Source organism: Parus major, chromosome 4A (assembly GCF_001522545.3).
Source record: "Parus major isolate Abel chromosome 4A, Parus_major1.1, whole genome shotgun sequence".
NCBI classification, from domain to species: Eukaryota; Metazoa; Chordata; class Aves; order Passeriformes; family Paridae; genus Parus; species Parus major.
The window spans coordinates 16542316-16569004 of record NC_031772.1 but is presented as its reverse complement, the minus strand read 5'-3'; the positions used below and the strand labels follow the sequence as shown (position 1 = coordinate 16569004).

Below are 26689 nucleotides of genomic sequence, written 5' to 3'. Positions count from 1 at the left end.
CCCTCTGGGAGCTGCAGGTGAGGCTGGATGTGGGTCTGAAATGCCAGGGTTCCTTTCTTCAGCTGGCAGAGCAGAGCTCACAGGTGATGGGGAGGCTCCAGTGCAGCAGCAGCTGTGCAGGCTTTGCTGCCTTGGGCCCTGTGTGTGGGTGTCCCCTCTCCCAGCAGCAGCTGCCACATGCAGCCACTGCAGCCATGCCACCCCTGCCACCTCACAGCCATTCTGCTTTCTTTCTTCCACAGGGGATTTTACAGCAATTTGTGAAGGGGCTGTTTTTGTCCACTGAATTTTATTATGCCAATTTTTTTTAAAAAGTCCTCTTTTCTTCTTCTTTTTTTTTTTTTTTTCCTTGTTTGTGTTTTGGGTTTTTATGGGTTTTTTTTGTTTTTTTTAAAGGTTTGTCTACCTAAAGGAAATAACCTTTTATTTTATTTCCTTTAAAAAAGAAATATTGTATTCTTTGCTTTTAGCAAACAAAACCCAAAGCCTTTATTTTTTCAGGGTTTATTTTGCATTTGACTAAGCCTCAGTATTTTCTGTGAAGAATAACTTAGCTGAACATTTTTCTAGCCAAAGGAAAATATCTCAATAGAAGCTTCTCGACCTGAGTTTTGCACAAGCCACCTTCAGTCTGTGCAGTTGCCCTTTGCATCCACATGTTGCTCCTGCCATGGTTTGTTTGCTGTTTTGCTGAGCCATCAGAAGTGAGTCCTTTTTTCATTTTTTTTCCCTACAAATAGTTCTTTTCAGAGAAGATTGTTTCAGCCATCTCCTGGGAGGTTGTCTCTCCCTGGCTGCACGCTTTGCAGTACTCCAGGAAGGAACACGAGCTCCCTTTTTTAGAGCCCTTTATAATGGATCCTTTTGTACCATATTCTGCAGCACATTGCTTTTATGGCTGTTCCTCCCTCACAAAGCTGCTTCCTGACAAGGTATCCTACCGGGATTTGGGGGATTTGGAAGGCACAGCTTGTCCTGCACGCCCCCAGGCAGCCCCAGGATGTTCCAGTTCTTCACCTGCCTGCAGCATCCTCCGCAGTGCTGCCAGCGAGGGAGGAGCCAGGGCAGGTGGGATGAGATGTCCCACATGGACAGGGGCTGCTGTGTCCTGGTGGTTTCATGCATCTGGCTGATTTGAGCAATCCAGCCCTCAGCTCCTGCCACACCACCAGCCCTGCTCCCTGAAGACCTGAAACCATTCCCCTCTGCCTTCCAGCGTGGTCCATGAGGTGTCCCCTGGCCCCAGGAGCTCTGCTCACAGCAAACAGAAGTCCTGGGCTGTGACAGATTTTGTGAGAGTGGGTGAAGATGGATTCAGGCAATAGGGTTGAGTTTCCACCTTGGAAAAGGCCGCCAGATGTGTGTCCTTCTGTCCTCTCCACAGCTGGGGGCCTTCTGCCTGGAGACCCCAAGGCTGGTGAGCACCTCGAGGCCTTTGCCACTGCTGGTGGCTGTGGCAGAAGGGCCAGGCCTGTCCCTGAGCAGCCCCTGTGCTCTGTCCTGCAGGCTGACCATCCACGCCGAGTGCCCCATGCACCTGGAGGACTTCCCAATGGACGTGCACGCCTGCCCCCTGAAATTTGGGAGCTGTAAGTACCCCCAGCAGCCCCTGCAAGGAGGTGGTACGGAGCTGAAGAGCAGTCATGGGTGTGGCTGGTGTCACACAGTGTGTTAGTAACAGCAATATTCATTTTTGCTAATGGTAAAGTGACCAAAATTTATTTATTTTTTCTTCATACATCCAATTCCTACCATCACTGAGTGACTCTGTGCTCAATTCAGGCTTACAGAATGGGTTAGACACGCGTGGTTTTGCTGTAAATTTATTTAGAAAGTAGCCAGGTAGGAATCAGTCTCTTCTCCCAAGTAACAAGTGACAGGATGAGAGGAAATGACCTCAAGGGGCGTTTAGATTGGATATTAGAAAAAACATCTTCACTTCAAGCATTGGAACAAGCAGCTCAGGGAAGTGGAGTCATCATCCCTCAAAGTGTTCCAAAAACGTGCATTTTGGGCACTTGGAGACATGGGCTTGGCAGTGCTCTGTTAATAGTTGGACTTGATAATCTCAGAGGGCTTTTCTAACATTAATGATTCTATGATTATAAATCTGAGCTGTGCTTTTTCTTCATCACAAGGGGATGCTGGGAAGACAGATTTGGGGCAGTGGTGGTGGCTCCTGCTGGGTGTCCCATCCTGCCTGTCTGTGGAGAGCCTGAAATAGCTGGTTCCTCTGGCTCCACGCTCCACAGGAGCTCCCAAACCCCTTGACACTCTTCAGTCTGTCAGGCAGGCTGCTCCCAAGTGAAAGGCTTGGAAACTCTGGGAATCTCAGTCCCAGCAGCCAAGGGTCCTGGTTTAGGGAAGATTTGCAGGTGAGTTGAAAGCTGCTCACAGCCTCCCAGACTTGCAGCTGCTCAGCTGCTTGGGCTCCCCATAGCACTTCCCTTATCTCTCCCATATGCAAGTTAAATTTCATTTGGTTTTGCTCCTAAAGTGAGTGGGAGCCAAACCACAAGACCCTGGTTCACCATGATGTGAAAATAAACATCCTAGCCTGGATTCTTTCCCAAGTCCAGCAAACTGAGCACCACTTTTAGTCTATATTTGTGTTAATGAGAGAGTTTCCCACCTCCAGCTGAAGAATGAGCCCACAGCAGTAACCCCCAGAGAAACCCCAACCTTCCCAAACTGACACTCCCTTCCTGTAGCCCTTGGGGAGCTAACTGAGGACAAAGTTGAAAAGTTTGATTGGCAGGAGAGGAAATCATATTTATCATGTGCATCTGCTCTTCTGCCTCATGACAAAGTGTACCCATGAAAGTGGATTATTCAGAACTACTAAAATAAAGCTATTTCTTAGGCAGCACCTAATTAAATGTAGAACTCATTGCCACAAGACATCACTAAGGCCAGTAAAATAGCAAGCCTTAGAGAAGGATGAATTATTAATGTTAATTGACCTTGTGAGGAGGGATATCAAATCTCATACCTCAGGCCCAAACTCTGGGATTATTACAAGACTTGCAGGAAGGCAGATTACTCCACATCTAATTGCTTATAATGTTTCTTGGTGAGGAAAAGAGATTAATGTGTGTATTTCTGCTGAACACCCTTTGGGGTTATTTTTTTTTACTGATTTGACCTCTGAATGATGAGAGTTTTGAGACAAGGAGCTCAGAAAGCTGCCCCTGGTTAACATTAATGTGACTTTTTCTAAAGCACCAGCACAGCATCCGAGCTCACCTCTCCTGTGTTGGAGTGGGATTAAACCAGTGTTTTCACTAAAAAGCCAGCTGCTCATTTTCAAGAAGCCTGAAGTGGGTCAGATTTGCAATTAGAAGGACAATGCCCGTGCCAGACCCATGCTGCTGACAGGATGCTGAGTTTCCCTCACAGACCATTTTCTGCTGATCCCCACAAGTGGCTCAGCAGTGGCCTCCTGTCCCTGGGCCACCACGGCAGCCCCACCAGGGGGCAAAGCAGAGAATTTCCAGGGGAATTAAGGACATCAGGCATTCCAGAGAGCTTCAGCTGCCCACCTGCATCATCCCTTGGGCCAAGGGCAGTGAAGGGATGGCTTTGCCTGTCCCCCTGCTCCCTGGAAGATGAATGTGCACTGCAGAGAGCTGTTCCTAAGGCCATCACAGGACATTTGTACTGCAGCTGTCTGAGACCAGGGGAGCAAAAGATGTTGCTGAATTTACCAGCTCCTCTAAATGTCCACGAGCTGTCCCTATTTGGATTGGATTTTGCATTGCAAACGAGGCATTGAGCAGAACCAGAGCAGCTGCCTGGCATTAAACATGTTCCAAGCATCCATGCCATGCCTGTGTGACATCAGATACCCTTCTGTCCCAGACAACCAGATACACAGACAACTGAACTATCAGGAATGAGGGCAATGAAAGTGTGGACAAGTTCCTTTTGTAGGCTGAGAGTGGCAGTGGCTGGACTGTGACTGTAGAGCATCAGGTGAAGGAGCAGTGGCAGAGCTTTACAAAGCTCTGAAGGAGGGTGGAGGGCTCCAGAAGCATGTGCAGGGCTGGAAGGAGGGGTTGACAAATCCTCCATTGGAGGCTGGGATTGGAAAACACCCCATGAGTGTTGCACATGGGGTGTGAGGTGCCAGCCTGCATCAGCAGAGCTTTGACAGCACTCTGACCTGCTGAGAGACATTGGCTGATCATCAAAACCACTCCCAGCGCTTTGCACAGCCTCTGCTTAACTCTGAACAGGTTTGCCAAAACCCACAGTGCAGGCAGAACAGTGGTTGTTTTAGGAAGATCACAGAAATGGGGTTTCTTCAGGACACAATCCTCCACAAAGCAGGAGCTGAGACGTTTCTCTGGTAGACCTGACACATTTCTTGACCTGACCCCAGCCAAAGAATTCCTTCAGCTCTTCACCAGGAGAAGGTGGTGAGTAGGAATGAACTGAAGGCTTGGTTTAGTGAACTTTGTTCTTGCTTAAAAAGCTGGTGCAAAATTGGTATAGACAGGAATTTTGGGCATTATGGGGAGAAATAGCTCCTAGCAGAGTCTGGAGAGACTCAATTTTTAGATAACCATAGGACTGGAAAAACCAAGAGCACTCTTGAGAGGGGGACTGGCTGTGAGGACAGAGCAGGGCTCAGTCACAAACCCAGGGAAAAAGCATTTAGGTGTGAGAGGACACCACCTCCAAATCTGAGAGTCTTGGAGAGGGTTTTGAGTGAAGGTAAAGACTTTTAACTTTTTAACCTAAAATTTAGCCCCGTTTGCATTCAGCCTTTGCTGCCAGCTGCTGCCAGCAGGACTTTCCCTGTCCCTGGCATGGCTGTGGCTGTCCTGCTGCCCCAGCATCCTGCTGGCTTGGATGCTTTCCTGTGTTGTCCCTGCTTGGAGCCAGCCCTTGCAGAGTCAGCATGTCACAGGGACAGCCTTTCTCTCAATGACAGAGCTCTGCCCCTCTCCAGCTCCCTTCCAAAAACCCCAGCTCGCTCCTGCTCATTTGATTTAACAGTTGTTGATCTGCCTTGGTCTCTGGCCATGCTTGGCTGTGCTCAGCCGTGTGGCTCTGAGAGATGCACAGCAAAGATTAATTTGGCTACAGGCTAATTTTGGTATATTTTAGGTCGGGCAGAAGCACAGATCTCGTTCTTCTCCCTCCCCTGCAGATGCCTACACAAAGACAGAGGTGATCTACACCTGGACCCTGGGGAAGGATAAATCCGTGGAAGTAGCCAAGGGTGGATCTCGCCTGAACCAGTATGACCTGCTGGGCCATGTGGTTGGGACAGAGATGGTTCGATCCAGCACAGGTATTTGTGGGACCAGCATGTGGGCTGAGCTGCTCCAGGGATGAGATGGACTCCTGGGCTTGGAATGCCACGATTGGGAATAATTATTGAGGCAGCCCAGGACCACAGCACCTCCTAAGCCAGGAGGATATGGCTGGTGACGTCTTCAGCAGTCACCAAGAGGCAGAAAAGAGTTTGATTTTCAGTGGTTTCCACTGAAACAGCCTTATTGCCCACAGTCTTTAAGAGAACTGATCTCAAGCATCTCCAAATGATCTGCTGTGTGGAAAATTTGCCCTGCGTTGTCCAGCTGGTTTGTGGTGCTGTGGGTTCATTTGTCTTGGATTCCTTTCCAAGCCCTCAGGAAAGCACTGCAGGCAGGGGAGGCGAAGGCAACATAATGTTCAGTGTGATTTTCACTGCATCTGCTTGCACAAATATTATCATAACTAATAGAAGATTATCCCAAACAAATGTTTCCTCTGATTAATGACCAATATTAATCATCTTTCTCTCCCATCTGCTGCTCCTCCCTTCCCCTCTGAATCCAGGTACTGATAGCTTCTGTTATCTCATGTGTGTCTCTCATATTTCTTTTTTTTTCCTTTTATTTTTTCCCTCTGTATGCACCAGTAGTTCTCTCATTTGAGGATATTTCCTCTCTGGTGCACTTGATTTTAATAGTGTCTGTCTGTAACAACTCATTTCACCTCCCTTGGGGAAATGTGGGGAGCCCAGGGAACTAAATGTCATAATATCTGGCCCATCTCTCTACTTAAGTTGTAGTAAAATGTACAGATGAATAACTTGGAGTGGTAAGAAAGCTGCTAAGGGCTCCTGTGTGTAATGATTTAGCAGAGCCACGCTCACAACATAAAGACACAGTAATCCAACAAAATACCCAAAGCTTTGGGGGGACGAATAGGATGCTGAGGGAAAATGGGGACAGCTGCCTCTTCAGTCCACAGGTGAGACAGCACCAGCAGAACTTGCCTTGTTTCCTGAGATGGTTACAGTGAGGGAAGGTGAGATATTTTCAGGATTGTCAGAGAAATTAAAATCCTGTGTCCTGAAATCCTATTAAAGCACTGTTAAGGTGTCTCCAGGCTTAAAGGATCTTCCCTACAGCGTGGCTCCCTGGGATGGGAGCAGAGTCAGGACAGACCCACAGAGGCCCCTTTTGCCTGGGGCAAAACAGCAGAAGATTTTATTGCTCAGTTGTTGACACTGCTTTTCCTTTGCCCCACACACATTTTGTAGTGAATTAAAACTCAGAGAAGTGTTTTGAGAGGACAGATGTGATGTGAAAGCCCCCTGGGCTGTGCTGGGGCACTCACCCAGCATGGCACAGCAGATGTGAGTGCCTGCTGCACCCCTGCACCCCTCCTTCCCACTGAAATCCCACTGAAATCCCACTGAAATCCCACTGAATCCCACCGAAATTCCACTGAAAAACCAGGAAGTTTGTTCAGGGTGGATCTCCAGAGCAGTCAGCTGGCCCCAGGCTGGGAAGCTCCGAGGCTCAGCATCCCTCCCTGGCTGTCTCTGCAGGGGAATACGTCGTCATGACCACACACTTCCACCTCAAGAGGAAGATCGGGTACTTTGTGATCCAGACCTACCTGCCCTGCATCATGACTGTCATCCTGTCCCAGGTCTCCTTCTGGCTCAACAGGGAGTCCGTCCCTGCCCGCACGGTTTTTGGTGAGTCTGGCGCATCCTCTCAGGCTGGGGATGAAGGGAAATGGGATGGGAAATACACTGAGCATCAGAGCTGCTCTTTGCCAGGCCCTAACCAGCATTTCTGAGCTGCTGGCCATTCCCCAGGACAGCTCTCAGTGTCTTCCCAGTGAGCCTGCTCCTCCTCAAATCACTGCAAAAATACTCCTGGCCATGTCTCTGCTGCAAGCCAAGCCATAAATATTAACAGTAATCAAGGTATTGATCATCTAATTATATGCATTTGGCTGTGTCTGCTTATCTGTGTTGGCTTTAGAGCTGAGCAGAGGCTAGGTACACAGGGAGGCATTTAAAACCCTACCTTTGAAATTGCTAATGTGCCCCTGGTCACAGCTCCACATAACAAGTTCCTGAGGCAGCATAACTGCATGGTGAATATAGTGTTATTATTTCCTTCAGCTGCTTTCAGATCCTCTCACCGAAGCAAAGTGCCAGGCTGGCACTGCACATATATTAATAGCTTTTACAAGCATTTAATAACAGAATTGCTTTGTGCTTTCCTGTCAAGACCTTTAGTTCAGGATCTACACAGGCATGCTCCCAGAGCAGGTGTGATGCTGCAGGATTGTGTATCCTGGAGGTAACACTGCCCAGCAGATTCCACTTAACAGAGAGGATATTGGACAAAAGTCCCCAAGCAGAGAGGGGATATGTGGTATCCTATGTGATTCCCTCCTGTGTTATCCTGAGAATTGCAGTGAAATAAGTTTCCTCAAGCAGCAGCTCAGATCCAACAGGCAAGAGCTGACTGAAAAATTAAAACCTACCTGTGTGACAAATGTCTTTGCTCCCAAATTGCCTTGCCTTCCTATTAAGAAAATAATGAGAACTCCAATTGTTTAGCCATTTTTTTTTCTGCCCCTCAGAAAGTATTGTCAACAATATTGAATTGAAACTCTTAAATTACCAGGAGTATGGCTTTAGGGAACTGAAAATTAGTCAATATTTTTATAATGTTTTTAATGCATTTTTAATTGAAAAGCACATTATTGGGGAAAATGGATGGTAATGGTTGCTTGCTTTAATGAAAAAAGCTTTAAAAGACATCTTGCAACAGATCATTTGTTTAAGATAAATCATTGTGACATTTATCCTGGCAGCTTGGGCCACTGACAGAAGGACCCATCCATGCAGGTCACAAGACACGATTTCTAAAACCCTGAGAGAGCTGTGTCAGATGAGTGGCCACTTTCTGATCCTCCCTGAGGTTCACAACCATCTAGCTGTCCTTTTCACTGTTATTTTATTATTTTTATTTTGTTCCAAAAGCAACTGGAGGCTTCTCCATGACATATTCTACGTGAGCTGGGTGTAGCATCATGCACCTTACCCTGCCAACAGATGAGGAGTGTGGTGCCTCCCTGTGAGCGAGGACTCCTATGGAGAGCAGAGATCTAGTCACTGGAGTTTGGGGACAGTTAATATCATCCTAATGAAGATGTTTGCCATTGATTCTACTCAAAACTGAACCAGAATAATTCCCTGAGCAACCTGAAGTTGGCCCTGATTTGAGCAGGGGCTGGACAAACTGTTGCTCCGTGCCTGGAAGTGTTTGAGGCCAGGCTGGAGGCAACTTTGAGCAACCTGGGATAGTGAGAAGTGTCCCTGCTTGTGGCAGGAGGTGGAACCAGATGGTCTCTAAGGTCCTTTCCAGCCCAGGCCATCCTGTGATTTTATGATTCTGTGAACCTGACCTCCTGCCAGCCTGGCCTGTTCTGTTATCCCATGAGTAGATACAGACATAGCTAGATAGAGATAGATACATAGAAAGAGATATATAGATATAGATGTAGATGTAGATGTAGATATAGATAGATATAGATATAGCTATAGCTATAGATAGATCTAGATCTAGATCTAGAGATATAGAGATATAGAGATAGATATAGATACAGATATAGATAATATAGATATAGATATAGATACAGATACAGATATAGATAATATAGATATAGATATAGAGATAGATATAGATATAGATATAGATACAGATATAGATAATATAGATATAGATATAGATATATAGATATAGATACAGATGATAGATATATAGATGATAGCTATAGATATAGATGTAGATGTAGATCCCTGGCTCTGGGTAGGACTTCCTGAATTACAGCAGGAATGTGGCTCAGGAGCTGGCTCCTACTTTTACATGACAGGAGTGGCAGGTGTTTTGAGAGAAACCACTATGAGTGCAGGATGGCACGGCATCCCTGTGTCCTGCTGTGTCCCCACAGGTGTCACCACGGTGCTCACCATGACCACACTAAGCATCAGCGCCAGAAACTCGTTACCCAAAGTGGCGTACGCGACGGCCATGGACTGGTTCATAGCCGTCTGTTATGCCTTTGTGTTTTCTGCGCTGATCGAGTTCGCCACCGTCAACTACTTCACCAAGCGCAGCTGGGCCTGGGATGGCAAGAAGGTGCTGGAGGCCCAGGAGATGAAGGTCAGCCAAGGCTGGAGGGGAGAGGGTGGGGAAGAAACGCTGTACGAGGGAGCTGTGCCAGGCACAGCAGTGGGTAACGTGCAGCCCCACAGCACTCGGGAGGCTGGATGCTACTCACTGCGTTCCCAGCCCAGGTCCTGACTGCAGCGGTTCTTGAGGGGTGGGGAGGAATGGCCTGGGGCTGGTCAGTGTGCTTAGCTGGGGAAAACACCCAGGCATGGCTGCTGGCTCTTCCCTCTGCCCTCTGTCCGGCCGTTTGCAGAGGGAACATGTGCGCATCCGTGCTTTGGGTTTGCTCTGCTGGTGGTCTTGTGTCTCCTTCCTTTCCTTTCCTTTCCTTTCCAGCCCAAACCCAAACCCCAACCCAACCCTCCCAAACCAGTGAACCAACCCAACCCAGCCCTCCAACCCCATTCCTTGTTGCTAGCATGCCAAAAACCCCAGGACACCCACGGGGCCGTGTCCTCTGGCCAGCTCTGACACTGGTACCATTGCCCACAGCTTCCAGCAGCTGCTGCTCTGTGAGCTTGGGCACAGAGGGTGGGTGGGAAGCCAGCAATCCCAAATGCCAACTGGCAGCAGATTAATGCCTGGCATCACCCACATTTTCCCTCCCCACTCGGGATCGGCCTCTCTGGCAGCTTCATCCTGACAGGCTCTGCTACCCCTGCTCGTGCCCCCCTCCCTCTGAACTGATTTAATCTTGGCTGCGCAGAGAAATCGCTTACTGTAGCATGCTGTTCCTTGTTTATATTTATTGAATCAATTTGAAAATCAGCTTTGTCCTTGTTCTTGGTTCTGGAGCCTTTCTATTTTTCTCCTTTGCATTTTAATGTGTTGTTGGAAATTGTTGTGGGGCTGTATGTTAAACACCTGACAGAATTGCAGCGACTTTTGGGAAGACAGCAGCCAGTCATCTCTCTGGTGTGGAGGTCAAAGAAGGTGAACAGAGCCATCACTGGGTGTTGGATGCCTCTCTCTTGTCTTTCTTGGACTCTGTCTATCTGTTTGCTTTTGCAGCTGTGGTCTGAGCAGCAGACTCATGGCAGAAAGCGTCCAGAGAGGGTCAGGTGATGGCCTTCCACTTCCACCATGAGCGGTGATGCTAACCTGGCCTCTAGAGATGAGAGAAGCCTTTCCTGGTTATTGGAACAAGTGAAGAGTCAGGACAGGTCCTCAAAGCCGTGGTGTCCCTTTCAGGGATGGGCAAATCAGCACAAAGTCAGGATTCACACAGCCTTGGGCAATTATGTGAACTGGGCGGAAAAAGCAGTAAAGGCTCAAAAGCTTCAGTTTATCTTAGAAGCAGCGTGCTCCTCAATTTATTCACTGACCCAGCACTGCAAGACTAACAGTGCTGAAACAATAGGGTAAGAGCATGCAGAATGTTCCTGCACATGATAATCAAGCAAGAAAACAAAGCAGGACCAGGAATGTTTCAGAGGGGGAGCTCTCCGTGACTGCTGCAATTGGGATCAGCCTGGAGAATCAGGAAGGGCTCCAAATTTGCGGATGCTTTTTCAAGCTATCTCCAATCTTTACTGAAGAAGTGAACTCACTCCCAGTCTCTGCAGCTCAGAGAGCTCCCTGAAGAGTGATGGGCTTTCAGGGAGCTTAGGAATACCATGTGTCAACATATTTGCTTTTCATCTTTATTCCAATGAGTAATTCCAAGCAGTGAATTTGCTACGCAATGGAGGTGCCTCATTGGCTCAGTTTCAGCCTTTAATTAGCTCTTCCTGAAACAATTGACATTCCAGGTGCTTGAAACCACAAAAGGGAGAGGCAAAGGAATAACTATTGGCATTTTAAAGTGTTTGTATCAAGAGTAAAACTGCCAGTGACAAGCCCAGGCTGAGCCCTGGTCTCTGGAGATCCTTCTCCCCAGCCAAAAGCAATGTTCTTTATTGGCATGGTGGCAAGGATCCTCACTCCAGGTTTGATTGCATGAGCACAAAAAAAAAATCACTGCAGGCAGCAGCAATGCTTCCCATCCCACTTGGACAAAATCACTGCTGTGGAATAGCTGCTGGTTGCTGACAGACACCCTCAATGTGTTTATTTCTTTTTTCTCCTCCCCCTCAGCCAAACTGTTGGTATAGATGGGAACACCTGGGGTTTTTTCAGGTAGAATCTAAAATGCTGGGCTGGTCTTGGTGAAATATTGGTCTCTGCATAATAAAATCATGATGATGTTCTGGCTGTAGCCACAGCTGGTTCTAGCTGGGTGATATCTGCACATTCTCTGCAGTTCTCCAACAAAAGCAAGCAGGTATCACCATAGATGTACTAAAAATCCCTTTAGCCTGCACTCTGATAAGGTTTGACTAATGTTTCTTGGACCCAAAGATTTTCCAAGCATTTCCAGCCTGCCATCAGTAATTGCTAATTGTAGATGAAAAAGTTTATTTTTTTTTTTGTATGGTAAAGTGGCTGCAACCAGCTTAGAGGTGCAGATCAAATTGTAGAGAGGTATTTGGGAAAGGAAAAGGAAAAGGAAAAGGAAAAGGAAAAGGAAAAGGAAAAGGAAAAGGAAAAGGAAAAGGAAAAGGAAAAGGAAAAGGAAAAGGAAAAGGAAATTATTTTTAAAATTAAAACATCATCAGGAGGAAGATGTGAGATAGCAGAGAGGTGTGAGATGAGTGAGAAGTCAAAGAGATTGAAAGACGAGTGGGTTCAGTAGCCAGAAAAGCTCCCAACCTCCAGCATCCTCAAAATTCCTTGTTTAAAGGATCCAATTCAGGAGAGAAGGACTGTGTCTGGACAGAGAGATCCATCCATCATCCCAGCCACAAGAATGGCCATCTGGAGCCAACAAGGTCATTTCTTGAGTGGCTGTGACAGTGAGGATCCAAAGAGAGGACAAGCAACGGTGACTTTGCTGCTGGGAAACTGCAGGGATGACATTTACCAGTGAGTTTACCACAAAAAGTGTTGTCTGTTTCTCAGGATGGAAAATGCTTTGGATTCTTGGAAGACACTTAAACCCACTCCTGCCATGTCTGTGCATAAAAGCTGATCTAGCTCTGTATCTGTGCCTGAATGGCATTGCCCTGGAATTCTGGGTGTCAAGAAGCAACAAAACCATGCAAGTATCTGCAGTCAGACACAGGAAAACAGAACATGCTTTGGATGGAGCAATAGTCCTGGATCTTTATTTGTCATAAGACAATAGTTCTTCAGTGCATGGTGAGCTTAGGTCCAGGCTTGTAATGTACTTTTTACTAAGAAAAACATGCATGAGGTGCCTTTTCTACTGGCTGGGTTAAAATCTGGCTTTTTGTGCAGCCCACTCTTCAGCAGTTCTCAAGGTTTGCCCTTTGATCCAGCTCCCTTGGGAATCTTTTTTTTTTTTTTTTCCTTTATTTCTTTCCACTTGTGGCATCCTTGTTCCAATCCTGGAGGAACTAGAACCAACCTTGACAGGGCACTGTTTTCAACCAGGTTGAAGTCTTTGGGGCTCAGGATGGTTCAGAGCCTTCTCTTTTTTGTCTGCCTCACTACAGTCAATATCTTTTTGCTGGGATTTCCCCTGCTGGTCATGCTCTGCAGCCCATGTGTCCTTTGTTCTTTGCACTTGCCAATCTCCATGATTTCCATGAGGATCTCAGAAGTCTCTTCCAGCTTAATGGATTCTGTGATAACACTGCAAGTGATTTATGTCCTCAGCACCTTCAGTACAGTCCATGAATCATTCTTCAGCAGCATTTCACCCTGTTTCTCTCATGTGGTGTGTTGGGCTGATCATTTAATCCATCCAACCATCCAACCTCTTTGTCTGGTGATCCAGGGAGCGTAAGATCATTGGGATCTGTCCCACTTAATCTGAATGATCTGAATCTGAATGCTCAAGTCCCTGGCACACTGGGGAAAAGGAGGAAAAGGAGGAACTTTGGCTTGGTGTGGAGAAGGAGTGATGCCTTTGCTGCAACAGGAGACTGCTGGGCTTTGGCTGATGGGATACAGAGATGTCAGAGACTGGAGCTGCTTGGGGGTCATTAAAATGACTTTTCTCTAGAATGACAAGTGGCAAATCTTGGATTTCCCAAGTTCTGCAGATACTGGTGACTTTCAGGGTTGCCTGTCAGAGGCATAGTGCTTCCAATTTGAATTTTCTCCTGCTGTGAAGCAGGCACAGAGAACTAAATCTCAAGCAAATCATAGAAGCAGTAGTTCCCATAATTTAGATGTTCAGTTGTTAGCTCCTCAGCAGAGAGGCTTGAAGACAAGAATATTTAGCAAAAATACTATTATTTTCCAGTGTGTGTGTTGTAGAACCACTTGTCAGACTGCTCTGTCTAGGGAACAGATTTATCTCTAGACCAGATTTTACAGCTTTTCCCTCAGGAGAGCAGCACAGGGACATCTCTGTGCAGCAATTCAGTCTCCTTGTGCCTCAATGGGGCCTTAAGTGCAAGAATTGCTTTGCAAAATAGATGTTTTAAATAGGACAAGCTTTCAAAGCAAATGTGGGGGTCCCTCCTGTTTATCCACTCTTCCCTTCTGTTCCAGGAGGATGTGGAATTCCTCACAGATGAAGGTGCAGGGCGAGGGCTGGCAGCTACTTTGCAGCTGACAGCAACAAGGACATTTTGCTTTGTTTGATTGTCAAAAGGTTGCCTGAAACACTTATTTATAAAGCACAGCCCAGCAAACAGACTGAACCATTTCCTTTGACATGTCAGGGGCAGAACACATGGAGAGCACAGGCGTGCCTGGTGTAGGCAGTGTGGGTGCTCTGGGTGCTCCCAGCAGGGTGAGGATTCCATGGGCAGCTGGGAAAAGACCTTGGCTGAAGGTTCCCAAGCCCCTGCTCTACCTGAACAGCCTGATCTGAGGTCAGGGAAGCCCAAATTAATGCTTGGGGTCTCTGGATCGCGCTATTGGGAGGAGCTGTCAGCACCCACAGCACCCAGATTTGCCTGACTTTACTCCATTTCAGCTGATTCCCTATGGATCCACTTTCCAAACTCTGGGGCAGGAAAGCTGTCCAGGTTGAAAGTGTCATGTCACATGGATTCATCTTACTCCTCTAATGAATAACATGGCTGATTAATACTGAGATAACCACAGTGCACTGCCAATTACGTTCTGTGAACAACAATCTGGTTTTCATTTCATTACTGATTATTAATTATTTTATTGCCTCCCGTAGCTGTATTAATAAGTAATCATAGTTATTTAGGTGTTTTAATAGGTGAAACATCTTTAGATCTTTACTTGCTTTTTGTCAGTTCTTTAGCAGGAAAAGTTCATCTGCTGTGCAGAGAGAATGTGTTAATGTGGCTCTAATGACTGCAGAATCAGACTTAGTTAATTGTTAAAGACCATAAAATACTATGAATATGGTCCAAACAGTGGTTTAGTCTGGTCTGGAGTCTGAAGACATCTAGACCCCCTCCTAACAAGTTAATTTCTGTAATTGCTGCCATTATTACAAGGCTGCCTGAGAGGGGTGTTATGGGAGAGGGGTTTAAAGATTGCACAGAGGTCTGCTTTTAGTGTCCCTCTGAAAATCACTGTGGAAAATTCATTTCCTAAGGTAACCAGGAATATCCATGGTGACTGTAGACACATTTAAAATGGAAGTACAGCACTGGGAACAGAAGCCCTGGGACTGTCTCTGCAGAGCAGAGGCTGGGCAGGCCTGGCCCTTCCAGCTCCCAGTTCTGCCCAGTTCCCAGAGCAGTGTGAGGACAGGGACAGGTCCTGCTGCCTGTCAGGGACAGACTCTCTCCTCCTGAAGTGCTTCCCTCATAGGAATTTTCCCTGGGAAATGCCTGGATGAGCCTCACCTTGTGTTTCAGTTGCTTTTCAGCAGAAAAAAAAGTCATCCAAAGGCATGCCTAGTTCTGAGTTTAGAGACCAGTCCCACCACGAGGCACTGCTGTGTCTGGTGCTGGCTCTTGCTGCAGCAGGGGGCAATCATGGGGTACCTGAGTGCAGATTTCAGTCAGTGGCCTTCTCCTCATAGGCTTGGCTAGCTTATACAGCACAGTGCAGCTGGTCTCAGGTCCCTGGCAGCAGCAGGAAGATCCCCAGAACAGGGACAACACCTGTCATGACTCCCTAGGTCCATCTTCCTGCCCACCCATCCTCATGAACACCTGAACTGTCTCCAGCACTCACCCTCATCCTTCAGTGCATCACATCTGACACACAAGGGCCTCTCTTGCCATCCTCCCTGCATTTTGTCCCCGCTGCAGCACGTATGCTGTCCCCCAGAGCCCTGTGGGAGGGATTCCCTCACCTCCTGTGATTTTCAGCATCCCTTGGGTATGAAGGCAGGAGGAAAGGTTTCCCTCTGTGGTGCTGTGCTGAGCATTCCAGAGATCCTGGTTGGTGCAAATGCCTTCCATCTGTTCTGTGTTTTACCTGGGTGGGCCGTGAGGTGCTCTGAAGGGTTCCAGAAGCAATTTGAACATCGTTATGTTAAATTTTAAGGTGTTCCTGTGAGGAACTCAGGGCACTGAAATATGGTGCAAGGATACCGCAATGCTGTTGCCCATATTCTTAATATGGCTTTTTGCCACCAAGGAATAAAACCAAGTTGTAATCCTGTGTGCTGTGTCCTCCTCTCACCTGCCCCAGGAAGCAGCCAGCCAAGCAGAAAATCCAGTTCTTCCCCAAGGATGAGCGCACGGGGTGTCATTCCTTTTGCCATTCTTCTTTCACAAGGTACATTCCTCCCTTCTTGGCCTCCTGCTCCTCACACCTTTCTCCACCGGACTCAAGCAGGTAAACTCAGAGGGCAAAACATTCTCCGTGCCGTTCTCTGCCCCTTCACCTCTGTTTGTTTGTTTGTTTTCCCTTCCACCTCCCCCAGAAAAAAGAGCCGGTGGCGCTGGCGAAGAAAACCAACAACACCTACAACATTGTTGGCACCACCTACGCCCTGAACATCAGCAAGGAGCCCGGCCTGCCCACCATCTCCAAGAGTGCTGCTGCCACTGCCACGGCCACCAGCGTGCCCCCCAAGATGCCCCGCCTGGAGGAGAAGCTCCCCGAGAGCAAGAAGACCTACAACAGCGTCAGCAAGGTAGACAAGATGTCCCGCATCGTCTTCCCAGTCCTCTTTGCCATTTTCAACTTGGTCTACTGGGCCACCTACGTGAACAGGGAGTCAGCTATCAAGGGAATGATCCCCAAACAGTAAAACCGGTCACGCAAACCTTCCATCAGTGAGCATCATCCCAGCAGGAATTCTCCAGGGCTTTCTTCTTTTCTTCTTTTGTTTAATTATTATTGTTCATTTGATATTATTATTATTATTATTATTATTATTATTATTATTATGTCACTCTTTTCTAATGTAAACAAAACTGTGATTTTAATTTAATCCCATCTATACTTTGGTTATATTTACTTTGATGATGAAAGCTAAAAAAATAATAAGGGATCATAACAAGTTGTGCCTCTAACATCTTAAGTCTGCTGTCACCCATCTGACCAAGTCACCCTGTGCTGCCATCTCTCCTCTGCCACCTCCTGTGGTCCCCATGGTCTTCACACCTCTGCCATTTCATGCTGTCCCCAGGGGCCTCTGCTCTGGGGTTCCTTCTCTGTGATGGGCTGCCCGAGCATGGGGGATGCTCCTGGACACGTGGGCTGCAGGGTGTGTCAGTCACTCAGCCAGGATCCTCTCAGTGCCTGGCTCTTCGTGCAGGGTCCTGCACCTGGGCTGTGAGTGCAGGTGAGCTGGTCACCTGCAGGGACGAGGGAGCAGCCTGGCATGGGCCAGCTTGTGGTCCAGTGCCCCCTGGGGCAAACCTGCCCCTGCTGTGGTTACCAGAGCAGACAGCATCTTGTAGGTATTGCAGGTCTTCTTCCTCTCTGTCTTCACCAAACCCAGCTGGTTTTGTCTCTCCAGACAAGAAAGGTGGGAAAGGTGCTGTCTGGCTGGCATTGTGCACTCTTGGGGCAATTGATGTTAGCAGGAACTGTGGTTCCTATCAGAGAAATCATTTTCCTTAGCATCAGTCAGGAAGTCCAGGCAGAAACTTTACAAAGCCTTGGAGGAGCTGGCAGCTGTGAGGCTGCACGCACGCAGCATCAGGACTGGAAGCCACAGAGATGCTCAGATCAATGGTCTATCACTTCCTCTTATGGCCCCATCCACTTATTGTTCTTAGCAGATCCTTTCTATCCCAGCCCCTTCTTCCAGCTTCCCCTTCATCTTCCTCTGGCTGCTCAGCAGCCCTCGTTGGTATCTCAGTGCTCACACGTGGATTTAGGGAATCTCCCTCCTCTGGGGTAAGCCATGCTGATGGGGAGGAGCACAGCCTGGGGAAACCCAGCTCATGGTGCATCCCTGCTCCAGTGCAGGATGCTCCCTGTGGGACCTGCCACGGGGATGGGGCAGGGCACTGGTGGTCCCCAAGACTCTCCCAGTCCCTGCTGAGCTGGTGCATCCTCAGCACCACAGGAAAACAGCAGAAGGGGCTCTTGGGAAGAGCAGGTGACACTGCTGTCCCATAGAGCCATGGGAGCCAGGTGGCATCCCACAGAGCAACTGAGGCAAGACTCAGTCTAGCACTGCACACTCTTCAAAGGAAAGCCCTCCAGAGCCTTAGAGAGAGGCTTTTTCTTCCTTCCTGACCACCACAGTGGACCCAAACCAGAGTTTGTCCTTTTCCCAGCAGCAGCACAAAGTGGTGACATCCAAGCCATCCATCCCTGGATCCATGGGCACACTGTCCTACAGGGAGGGACATCCTGTGCCTGATGATTCCTTGGGGTAGCACAGTCCTGCTGCCCCAGAGGGGTGCACCCCCTCTTTCTTAGGGCACCCCCTCTGACCCTCTGGCTGTCCCCAGAGCTGCCCCCAGTGTGTTTTGGGCTCCTGCAGCTACACCAGGGCCCCAGCACCCCCAGGGTGATACCTTCAGCATTGCTTTGAGCCCCTGTGCCGGGTTTAGCTTCCCCCTGCCCGTGCAGGAGCAGGGCTGAGCACAAGGCACAGGATTTGTCCCACCTGGAATATCCATGAGGGCGGCAGGATGGAGCGAGGAAGGCCAGGGCACTTTGTCCTGCAGCATGGGAGGCCCTGGTGCACATCCTGCCTGTCCTTTACCAATCTCACTGGCTCAACAGCAGTGCAGTCACTCCCCCTGCCCATAGCTGAGATTTGGAGAGGAGTTTGGAGGTGTTTAGCCCAGTCCCAGGGTGTTGAGTCCACAAGCACATCCACACAGCTGGCAATATTGGGAAGGAGGAACCTTCCCCCACCAGGCTGCTGCTGAGGAAACCAGCTCTGTCCACATCCTCTCTCCCAGCATCTGCACCCCAAACCATGTCATTTCTACAGTGCCTTTCATCCCTGAGGGTTCTCTGGTGGGTGGGAAGACCCAGGAGCTCTCCTGCTCTGCCTGAAGCATTGGGGTGGAGGAGCAGAGGGGAGGGTGAACCATCCCCAGCCCTTCTGCTGGGCAGGGAGGACATCCTGGCTTCTTTGGCACCTGGTTCTGCCTCTTGGGCCTCCTGCTGCTGCTGCTGCTGCTGCAGCCACCCCACTGTGACATTCCAGCTGCCCCATCACTGCTGGACGTGTCCCCAAGACCCTCACCCCAAGGCACCCCCACACTCCCTCCAGCAGTGAGCTCCCTTCCTGCCACCCTTCTGCTCCCTGGGCTCTCCAGTGCAGAGGGCTACAGCTGTCTGTTCTGGAAACCTTCTCTTAAATAAGCTAGATGAAGAGTGTCTCATAAAACATTCATGTCACTATAATACTCAGGCCTAAGTGAATGGAATAGAAACCCTACAACAAGCAAAACCAAGACAATAAAATGGTCACAAAGAGTATGTTGTGTTTACTAATGGAATTACAGCAGGTTTAAATAACTCCATCCAATGACTTAGCTGGCTTAGCTGGCCCTGCTGGTTTCCTCTGCTAGCCGGAGAATTCCCCAAAATCCCTTTTACCCCAAGAGCCTCGTCTCTTTTTGTCAGTGCCTGCTTTGTAGAGCTCTCCATAAATCATCAGGTCTTACCATCAGCTTCTCAGCAGCCCAAGCACCCTGGGGCTGCCTTTGCTGGCTGCCCAGGCCAGGTGGGCTCTGTGCTGTGGGGTGATGCTCAGGAGAGGAGCTGGGTCACCCTGAAGTGCTGCACACAGCTCCTGATCCTCCTCCCTCCCTTCCTGCTGTGATCCCATCACTCCCGCTGAACTCGGGGTGAATTCCTGCCCGTCCCTCCCCACTGCCCTCTCCTCTTGTCCCTCTCCAGGACACTGCCCTGCTGGCTTGCCCGTGACACCCATCTGCTGGCTCTCCCAAAAACCTGCTAAACGCTGCCTTCCTGTGCCTGTGTGAGCACGCCTCGAAAGCCAAGTCTATTCCGAACCAAAGCCTGGCATGGGCTCTGAGTCTTTCTGCCAGCTGGAAGCAGAAATACCGGCATCCTTTGGTTAAAGACAACAAACCAAACAGGATTTCTAGTTTGGCTTCCAAGCAGGAAAGCATTTCGGGAAGATAGTTATAAATAAGTGGTTTAACATCTCCTGCCAGCAGACATCACAGAGAAGATAATGTTCTTTTTTTATAAAACTGTCAGTGACTCAAATTAGGACTTTTCCTTCCCAGTTAACACGAGGCTGTTGATGGGGGCTTCTTCTAAGTGCTTGCCAGGCCAGAGCTAATCTAGCATCAAAAACTGGAGTTTTAGGCTTGCTGTGACGGCATAGAAGGGTTCCATTTTCATAGCTGATCTGTACAGAAACTTATCTGTATATGACCACTGATAATCTAATCCACAGCTGTGCAGACAGTGGGCACTGTGAACCTCAGGACTCCAGAATTTCTTTTCTTCTGGCAAGGCCCAAACTTCCCCGACTTGAAGAGACTCTCCCAGGCAGGAACTGGAAGGCTTTGAGGGTGATAAAATTGAGCTGTTGGTCTGCACTCTTGTTTTGCAGCTCACACCACCTGGGAAACACACAGTGCAGTCCCAGCCTGCAGCTGCACTGCTGCTGGGAATGTCAGAGGGATGTTTTGGCACCTTCCCTCTTCTGAAACTGCACATGGGCATGGGGGAGGCAGGGACAGCTCCTCTGGGGTTCCTCAGCAGGCAGGGACAGCAGCACATGGTCACTGAGAGCTGCACAGAGTGGAGAACATCCCTGGGGGGTGGCAGGAGAGGGCTGGGGCAGAGGTGGTCCCTCAGTGCCACCTCTTCTCCCAAGGGCTGATGAAGATGCTCTCATAGAACATCCTGAAAGCTTCTCAAACAGAGCCCAGCAGGGCTGTGGCACTCAAGACAGAGCTCCCCTGCTCTCCCCTGTGCAGCCAGCCCAGCCTGCACCACAGCCAGCACAGTCCCCTGTCCTGATCCCTGCCAGCTCAGTGGCACTGGCTTGTTTGCTGCAGGACACCCTGAGCTCTCCCCAGGCTCGCTGTTCCCAGGCACAAGATTGTCCCCAGCCAGCCCTGCTGGCCCATCCTGTGGACACCAGGTGCACCCATTCCTCATCCTTGATTTCTTCTGTCTGTGTCTTGGATTCCTTTCAGCCTCCTCTGGGGAGGACTCCATCACATCCCAGGAAAGGGTTTGTCCTGTTGCAGGTCACCTCTCCTGGGAAGAGCCTCTGTTCTGCTGAGAACCACTCTGAGACCTCCAGAAACCTGGGGCTGCTGCCTGTCCCAGGGGATCCAGGAGAGTTCTGCAGCACAGAGGGTGCTCTCCCAGCAGGCTTTCCCTGGGAAGGGCTTGTCAGGGATGTGCTGGTGCCCCCCATCCATGTTCTTGATGCTGGGAGTGCTGGAGAGCTGAGGTGGGGCTGTCACAGCAGCCCAGGCCCCACTCCAGGCCCTCTTCCCCAAATTTCATCCCCCCCTGGAGCTGCACTTCAGATATCTGTGTGGATTTTACAGACTGCAGAGAAACATTTCCATGACTCCTGTTGAGGTTGGAGAGGGCTCAATCAGGGCAAAGGACTCATTGATGGAAACGTAAATGCTCTATTAATATTAAAGTGGGAAGAAAAAACATCCAAGCAACTCACCAATCCTCTCCATATCAAGCTAAACTACTTCTGAAGGTAGTTTTGGCACGAGGCCACAGCACAGATGAGATTGATGGCTTCCAGGTATAAATATTTACTGTTTGACCTTGTTATTGTTCCATCAGCCAAAGGTTTTTACATATTTATATATATATATATATATATACACGTGTGTGTGTATATTTATGTTCACAAACTCTTTACATCTAAACGTCAAACCTCTTTGTCTTTGAAAGATAGAATGGCCACTTTTAATTATTTTACTTTCCTCTCATTCTCTTTGCTGAGTCTTCTAGAGTGAGGTCAACCCTGTCCACTGGGCTTTGGGAGGCACAGGGAATAAAGGGAGCAAGGGAGAAGAGCCTCTCCCCACCCTGGGGGTTCAGTACAGGCTTGTTGCATGGAGCAAGGTCACTCAATATCTTTCAGGAAAGCTTTGTCCCCAGTGTCACAGCTGCTCCAGCACAGCCCTTGTCCTGCTCTGGACACAGGGATGTCCCTGAGATGGATTTTTAACAGCTGAGTGCTGCAAGCAGTGGGTCCTCACCCCGTTGCACAAGCAGGGAATGTGCAGTGTGAGGTCTCCACCCTCAGCCTGCTTCAGGAGGGAGCACAAAACCTGCAGGGATCCTCTCCAGCTGTCCCTGGCCAGAGGAACACCTTGGCCTCTCCTGCCCAGCTCAGGGGAGTGCTGGCACTTGGCTTCTGCTCGCTGCTGCTCCAGGTGGGATGCAGGGATAGCTGTGAGGGCTGTGGGAGGTGTCAGCAGGAGCTGCTGCTGCTGTCCCCATCTCAGCACAAGCAGGAGCACTCACAGGTGCTGGGTGACCTGTGAGCAGCCCCTCGCAGAGGCACCCAGCATCAGCTCCCTCAGCATCACAACCTCCCCCCTGCCTTAGAAGAAACATTCAGGCTGTGAACCTGCACTTGTAGCTCCTCTGTTCCCTCCTCTGCTGCTGGACAGAGGCTGTGGCAGTCAGCAGTGAGGGCCTTGTGCTGTCCCAGCCAGGAGAATGAAGGATGTCATCCGTTCTTGTCCTGGGTCTGTGCCTCCCACCACGGGAATCTGTGCTGCTTCACAGTCTTGGGCTTGGCTTGGTCCCAGCACTGGGACCCATCCTTCACCACGAGTGGGGTGATGCTGGTTTTGCTCCTGAAGCTCTAGGACAGAACATGTTCTGGCTATTCTGTCCCGTTCCCCACCGGAGCAGTTCTCTCCTGTACAAAACTTTCACAGTCCCATCTGCCGAGAGAGGGAAGCCTGGTTCCATGTTTGCTGCGTGAGCCAGGGTGCTCCCAGAGTCTTTGAAGGCTCTTGGCTCTTCTCTTCAGTGCTGCTTGAGGGCCCTGTCAGCTTGATGAGACCATTGGCTCGTGTTGCACTGTGAGCTGCACTCTGTCTCCCCGAAAAGTCTGTCAGTGCCTCCTGTCTCTCTGCAAGCAAATGTAACAGCAGTCATACGTCAAATGATTTGATTTTTGCAACCACAGAAAGTAGGGGCAGAGCTGGGAAACCTGAGTCACTGCCACACTGCCTTTGCCAGGCTGCATTTAGAGTGGAAGGGCTCCTCTGTGCTGTCACCAGGGAGTTTCTCAGCCCCCCGATCCAGCCAGGTGGCCTCGAGCATCCCTCCATCAACCAGATTGTCACTGGCAACTGACCTGGGGATGGCTGCAGGCAAAGGTCCTGCCCAAAGGTGAGGGCACCAGCTGCTCTTTGGCTACAGAGTGGACCTAGCACCGTGCCAGGGCAGCCCATCCTGAGCAGGAGCACAGGCAGCAAAGCAGAGGACACGAGCGTTGTCACAGCCTCGGGTCCAGCCTGTGCCCCCGCACGTCCTCGGCTTTGTTCTCCATCTCGTGAGACTCTCTTTACACCACTATGAGAAAGGATCTAGCTGGCAGCAGTTTAATGCATGACAATCCTGTTATTACAGCTGTAAATAAATAACAACTAGGAAAAAAAAAAAATGCATTTTTAAAATTTTTGGTTGACTTTATTTTCACTATTGACTAGCTGGTAGCCACTTTCTTAAGGGATTTCTCATGGAAACTGTGACCTTTATTCTCTGTATCTCTCTATCTATCTCTCTTTCTTTCTGAGATTTTTTTTTTTCTGTGTTTCAAATGCTTTTTGGTGCAATGTTCAATGCCTGTTTGTAGTTTGGAATTGTATTTTTCAACCTTTGCTGGAAAAAAGAAAAAAAAAAGGTCCATTCTAATTGGCAGGATTTTTAGTCCTGCCATTTTTTTCAGCTTTTAGCTTTTTCAGTAAGTTAAAGCAACAGAAAAATGCCTCAAAAAATTACAGTGAAGTTCTGAGGAGAGATTAGAAATCATCAGAAACAAGAAGTACATGAGTAAGATCAGCAAGCTGAGTGGAGGAGGAGGAGGACTCTTATGACACCTACTAACCTCCTGATGTAGCACACAAGGTGGGACTAGACCTCTTCACTGAATTAAATCACTCTGCTTTTCCACTCTACCCACTCTCTCGAACTCTGATCAAAACAAATAAAAATTCATATTTTAAAAAAAAATAATCTGTTTTTTTTTTGTCAGCAATTATTTCCCCTAGGTCTATTTCTCAAAGCCAGATCCTCTGGGTTTTGGACCCCCTGCCCATTTGGGCACTTTGTCCCACTGACAAGGTAACAAGCCACCCATTAAAAAATAATATCCCAGGGGAAAGCAAAAGAACTTGAGAAGATTTTCTGGTGCCCATTGTGTCACGTTTTAAATGCTTTCCCTTCCAGTGGCAGGGCACTGGTTAAGTCAGATTGGCTGGGGAGTTTGGGGAGCAGCTGGGAGACAGGGTGGTGGTGATGTGAGCGGTGGGAGAGGCGTGGGAGGTGTGCTTGGTCCTCACATGGGTGACCATGGTCAGACCCTGCTGTTCCAGGGACCTTTGGGACATGTCCTGTGCACAACATGAATCAAACTTTCTGCTTCTCTAGGGACAAGAAGAAGAGACTTGGCCAGCACCTAAACTGCCAGAGGGCAGGGCTGGATGGGATATTGGGCAGGGATTGTTCCCTGGCAGGGTGGGGAGGGCTGGCACAGGTGCCCAGAGCAGCTGGGGCTGTCCCTGGATCCCTGGCAGTGCCCAAGGCCAGGCTGGACAGGGCTTGGAGCAGCCTGGGACAGTGGAAGGTGTCCCTGCCATGCCAAGGGTGGCACTGGATGGGCTTTAAGCTCCCTTCCAACCCAAACTGGTAGTTGAGACACCTTTCCTGTGGGGAGTTTTGACTGTGGCTCCCTGTGGATATTAGATTTACACGTGCTATATTCAATAACACGTGGCTGCCACGTCCCCCAGCCAGTGCAACGTGCTCGGTGTGTGCTCTGCTGAAAGGGGAGTTCAAGGGGTGGAGGCTTCATCTGGACACTCCACTGCATCTCTTTGGAGCCATGAGATGCTGTATTTAGCAACTAATGGAAAGAAGGATTTCTCTCCCTGTGTAGAAAGATCTGAAATTAAGTAATCTCTGCAAATACAAAAGCAGAGGACAAATCACCTGCAAGAAATGCTGAAGTTCATCCTATTGCATTAAGCTTGAAACTGTCAGTGTTTCCCTGGGACCCTTCTCTGCATATTTAGTCAAAATATTGATGATTTACCAAAATCCAGCATATTCAATGAGGGCATCTGGGAAGCAGCAGGAGAAGAAAATAACTCCAGTGACAGCATCAGTTGTTTTCCATGCCTGGAGAGGGAGCAAAACACCCTCTGCCTTCCCCGGATTCCCTGAGCACCATCTGGGTGCTGCACCAGGGACTTGCTGCAGGGACAATATCTCCAAACATATTGCAACCTTGGACACAAAAAAAAAAAAAGAAAAAAAAAGTAAAAGAAAAAAAGTTACACATTTGAATTTGCTGCATTCAGCTGAATCCCACCTCTTCCTCTGAGATTCAGATGACAGAGGAGGCTTGGGAGAGCTGGGGCTCACAGCTGCTGTGGCAGATGGAGAGTTATCACGGGTCTGAGCAGTACAGGCTGCATACTCACATCTTCCTGAGGAAGGAGCAGAGCTTGTGGCCCCAGCAAGAGCAGCCCACCTCTGTTTGAAACCACCAAACTCAAAGTTTTCACCCCTTTCCCCAGCACTCCACCAGCCCCTCTGCCTGAGTCCTTCCCTAATCAGGATTGTACAGGGTTGGTCCCAGCCTGAAAAGATCTTCCTGACTCAGAAGACAAAAATAAACAGTGATGTGAAATGCTTCCTTACATTATCACTTCTCTATTTGAACCTAGAATAAGGACCCTGAAGAGGAACAGAGTGTAATTGCAGTGTCCACAGAAAAGAAATAGTAATGAAAACAGACAGAGCCAGGAGAATTGGCAGAGAGGAGGCAGAGCTGAACAAGTATTTATTACCCCAGCACTTAGTGCTCAGGCTGACAGGTGTCTCAGGAATGCAATAGCTGGGTTTTATTATTTGGTGCTCATAACACAGAAGTGCTCAGGGTGAGGGGAGGGCAGAACTGCTGATGTGTGGCTCCTGAGGCTCCAGGACTTGGGGAGCAGATAATTCCTCCCCATCCCAGGCTCTAACGTGGGGATGGCTCTGCAGGAAAGGATCACTCTGAGCTTGCTGCTTCAGAAACCTCTTCTGCAAACCAGCTCCTCGTGAGGTGGGGAGAGTTCCCCAAAGCCAGCCTTCCCACATTCCTGATGCCTCAGGATTTTAGCTTTTCCATTTTTCATACATTTGTAACCCTGCAATTCTTTATTGTATAAATTCCACACACAGTGCCAGCTGCTGCTTCCCATTGTGGTCAGACACAGCAATTCCTCTCCAGGCCTGGGAGTCAAGGACACCTCACTGCCCCAGGACCCCAGAGATGGAAACAAAAGTGAGTTGAGAAGGAACAAACTGGGGTAAATGACTTCATTACCTGAAGCTGTAATTGGAAAATTAACCCCCAATATGCAAATGGACCGAACTTATAAAAGTGTGAAAACCCTGTGACCCATCATCCATTTTTGGGTGCAGTCCCTGGGGAGCTTCATCTGCCTGAAATGTCCCTGAAGGCCCTACAATAAATGGAAATTATTTTGATTCTCCTAATTTTGTTTGGCCTCTGTTTTTAGGTAGCCCCATAAAGGCATCATTTGGGGTGGTATGATCAAAAATCCCAGCACCAAGGCAGGGTTCCTCCTGCAGAAGGAGCTCTCTTTATTCTGCTTCCTTCCTTCCTTCCTTCCTTCCTT

The 26689-nt window shown here is 48.8% G+C and overlaps 1 protein-coding gene across 1 annotated transcript in view; it reads left to right on the top strand.

Moving 5' to 3' along the window:
* Positions 1-24011, top strand: part of GABRA3 (gamma-aminobutyric acid type A receptor subunit alpha3) — a gene marked incomplete at its 5' end in the record, with an annotated part of 72016 nt that extends 48005 nt beyond the window's left edge. The window contains 5 exons of the mRNA XM_015626260.2: positions 1507-1589; positions 5159-5302; positions 6833-6985; positions 9262-9473; positions 16300-24011. Of these exons, the coding sequence (XP_015481746.2) occupies positions 1507-1589; positions 5159-5302; positions 6833-6985; positions 9262-9473; positions 16300-16629 (922 nt within the window). The remainder of the gene's footprint in view (positions 1-1506; positions 1590-5158; positions 5303-6832; positions 6986-9261; positions 9474-16299) is intronic.
* Positions 24012-26689: the final 2678 nt, after the last annotated feature.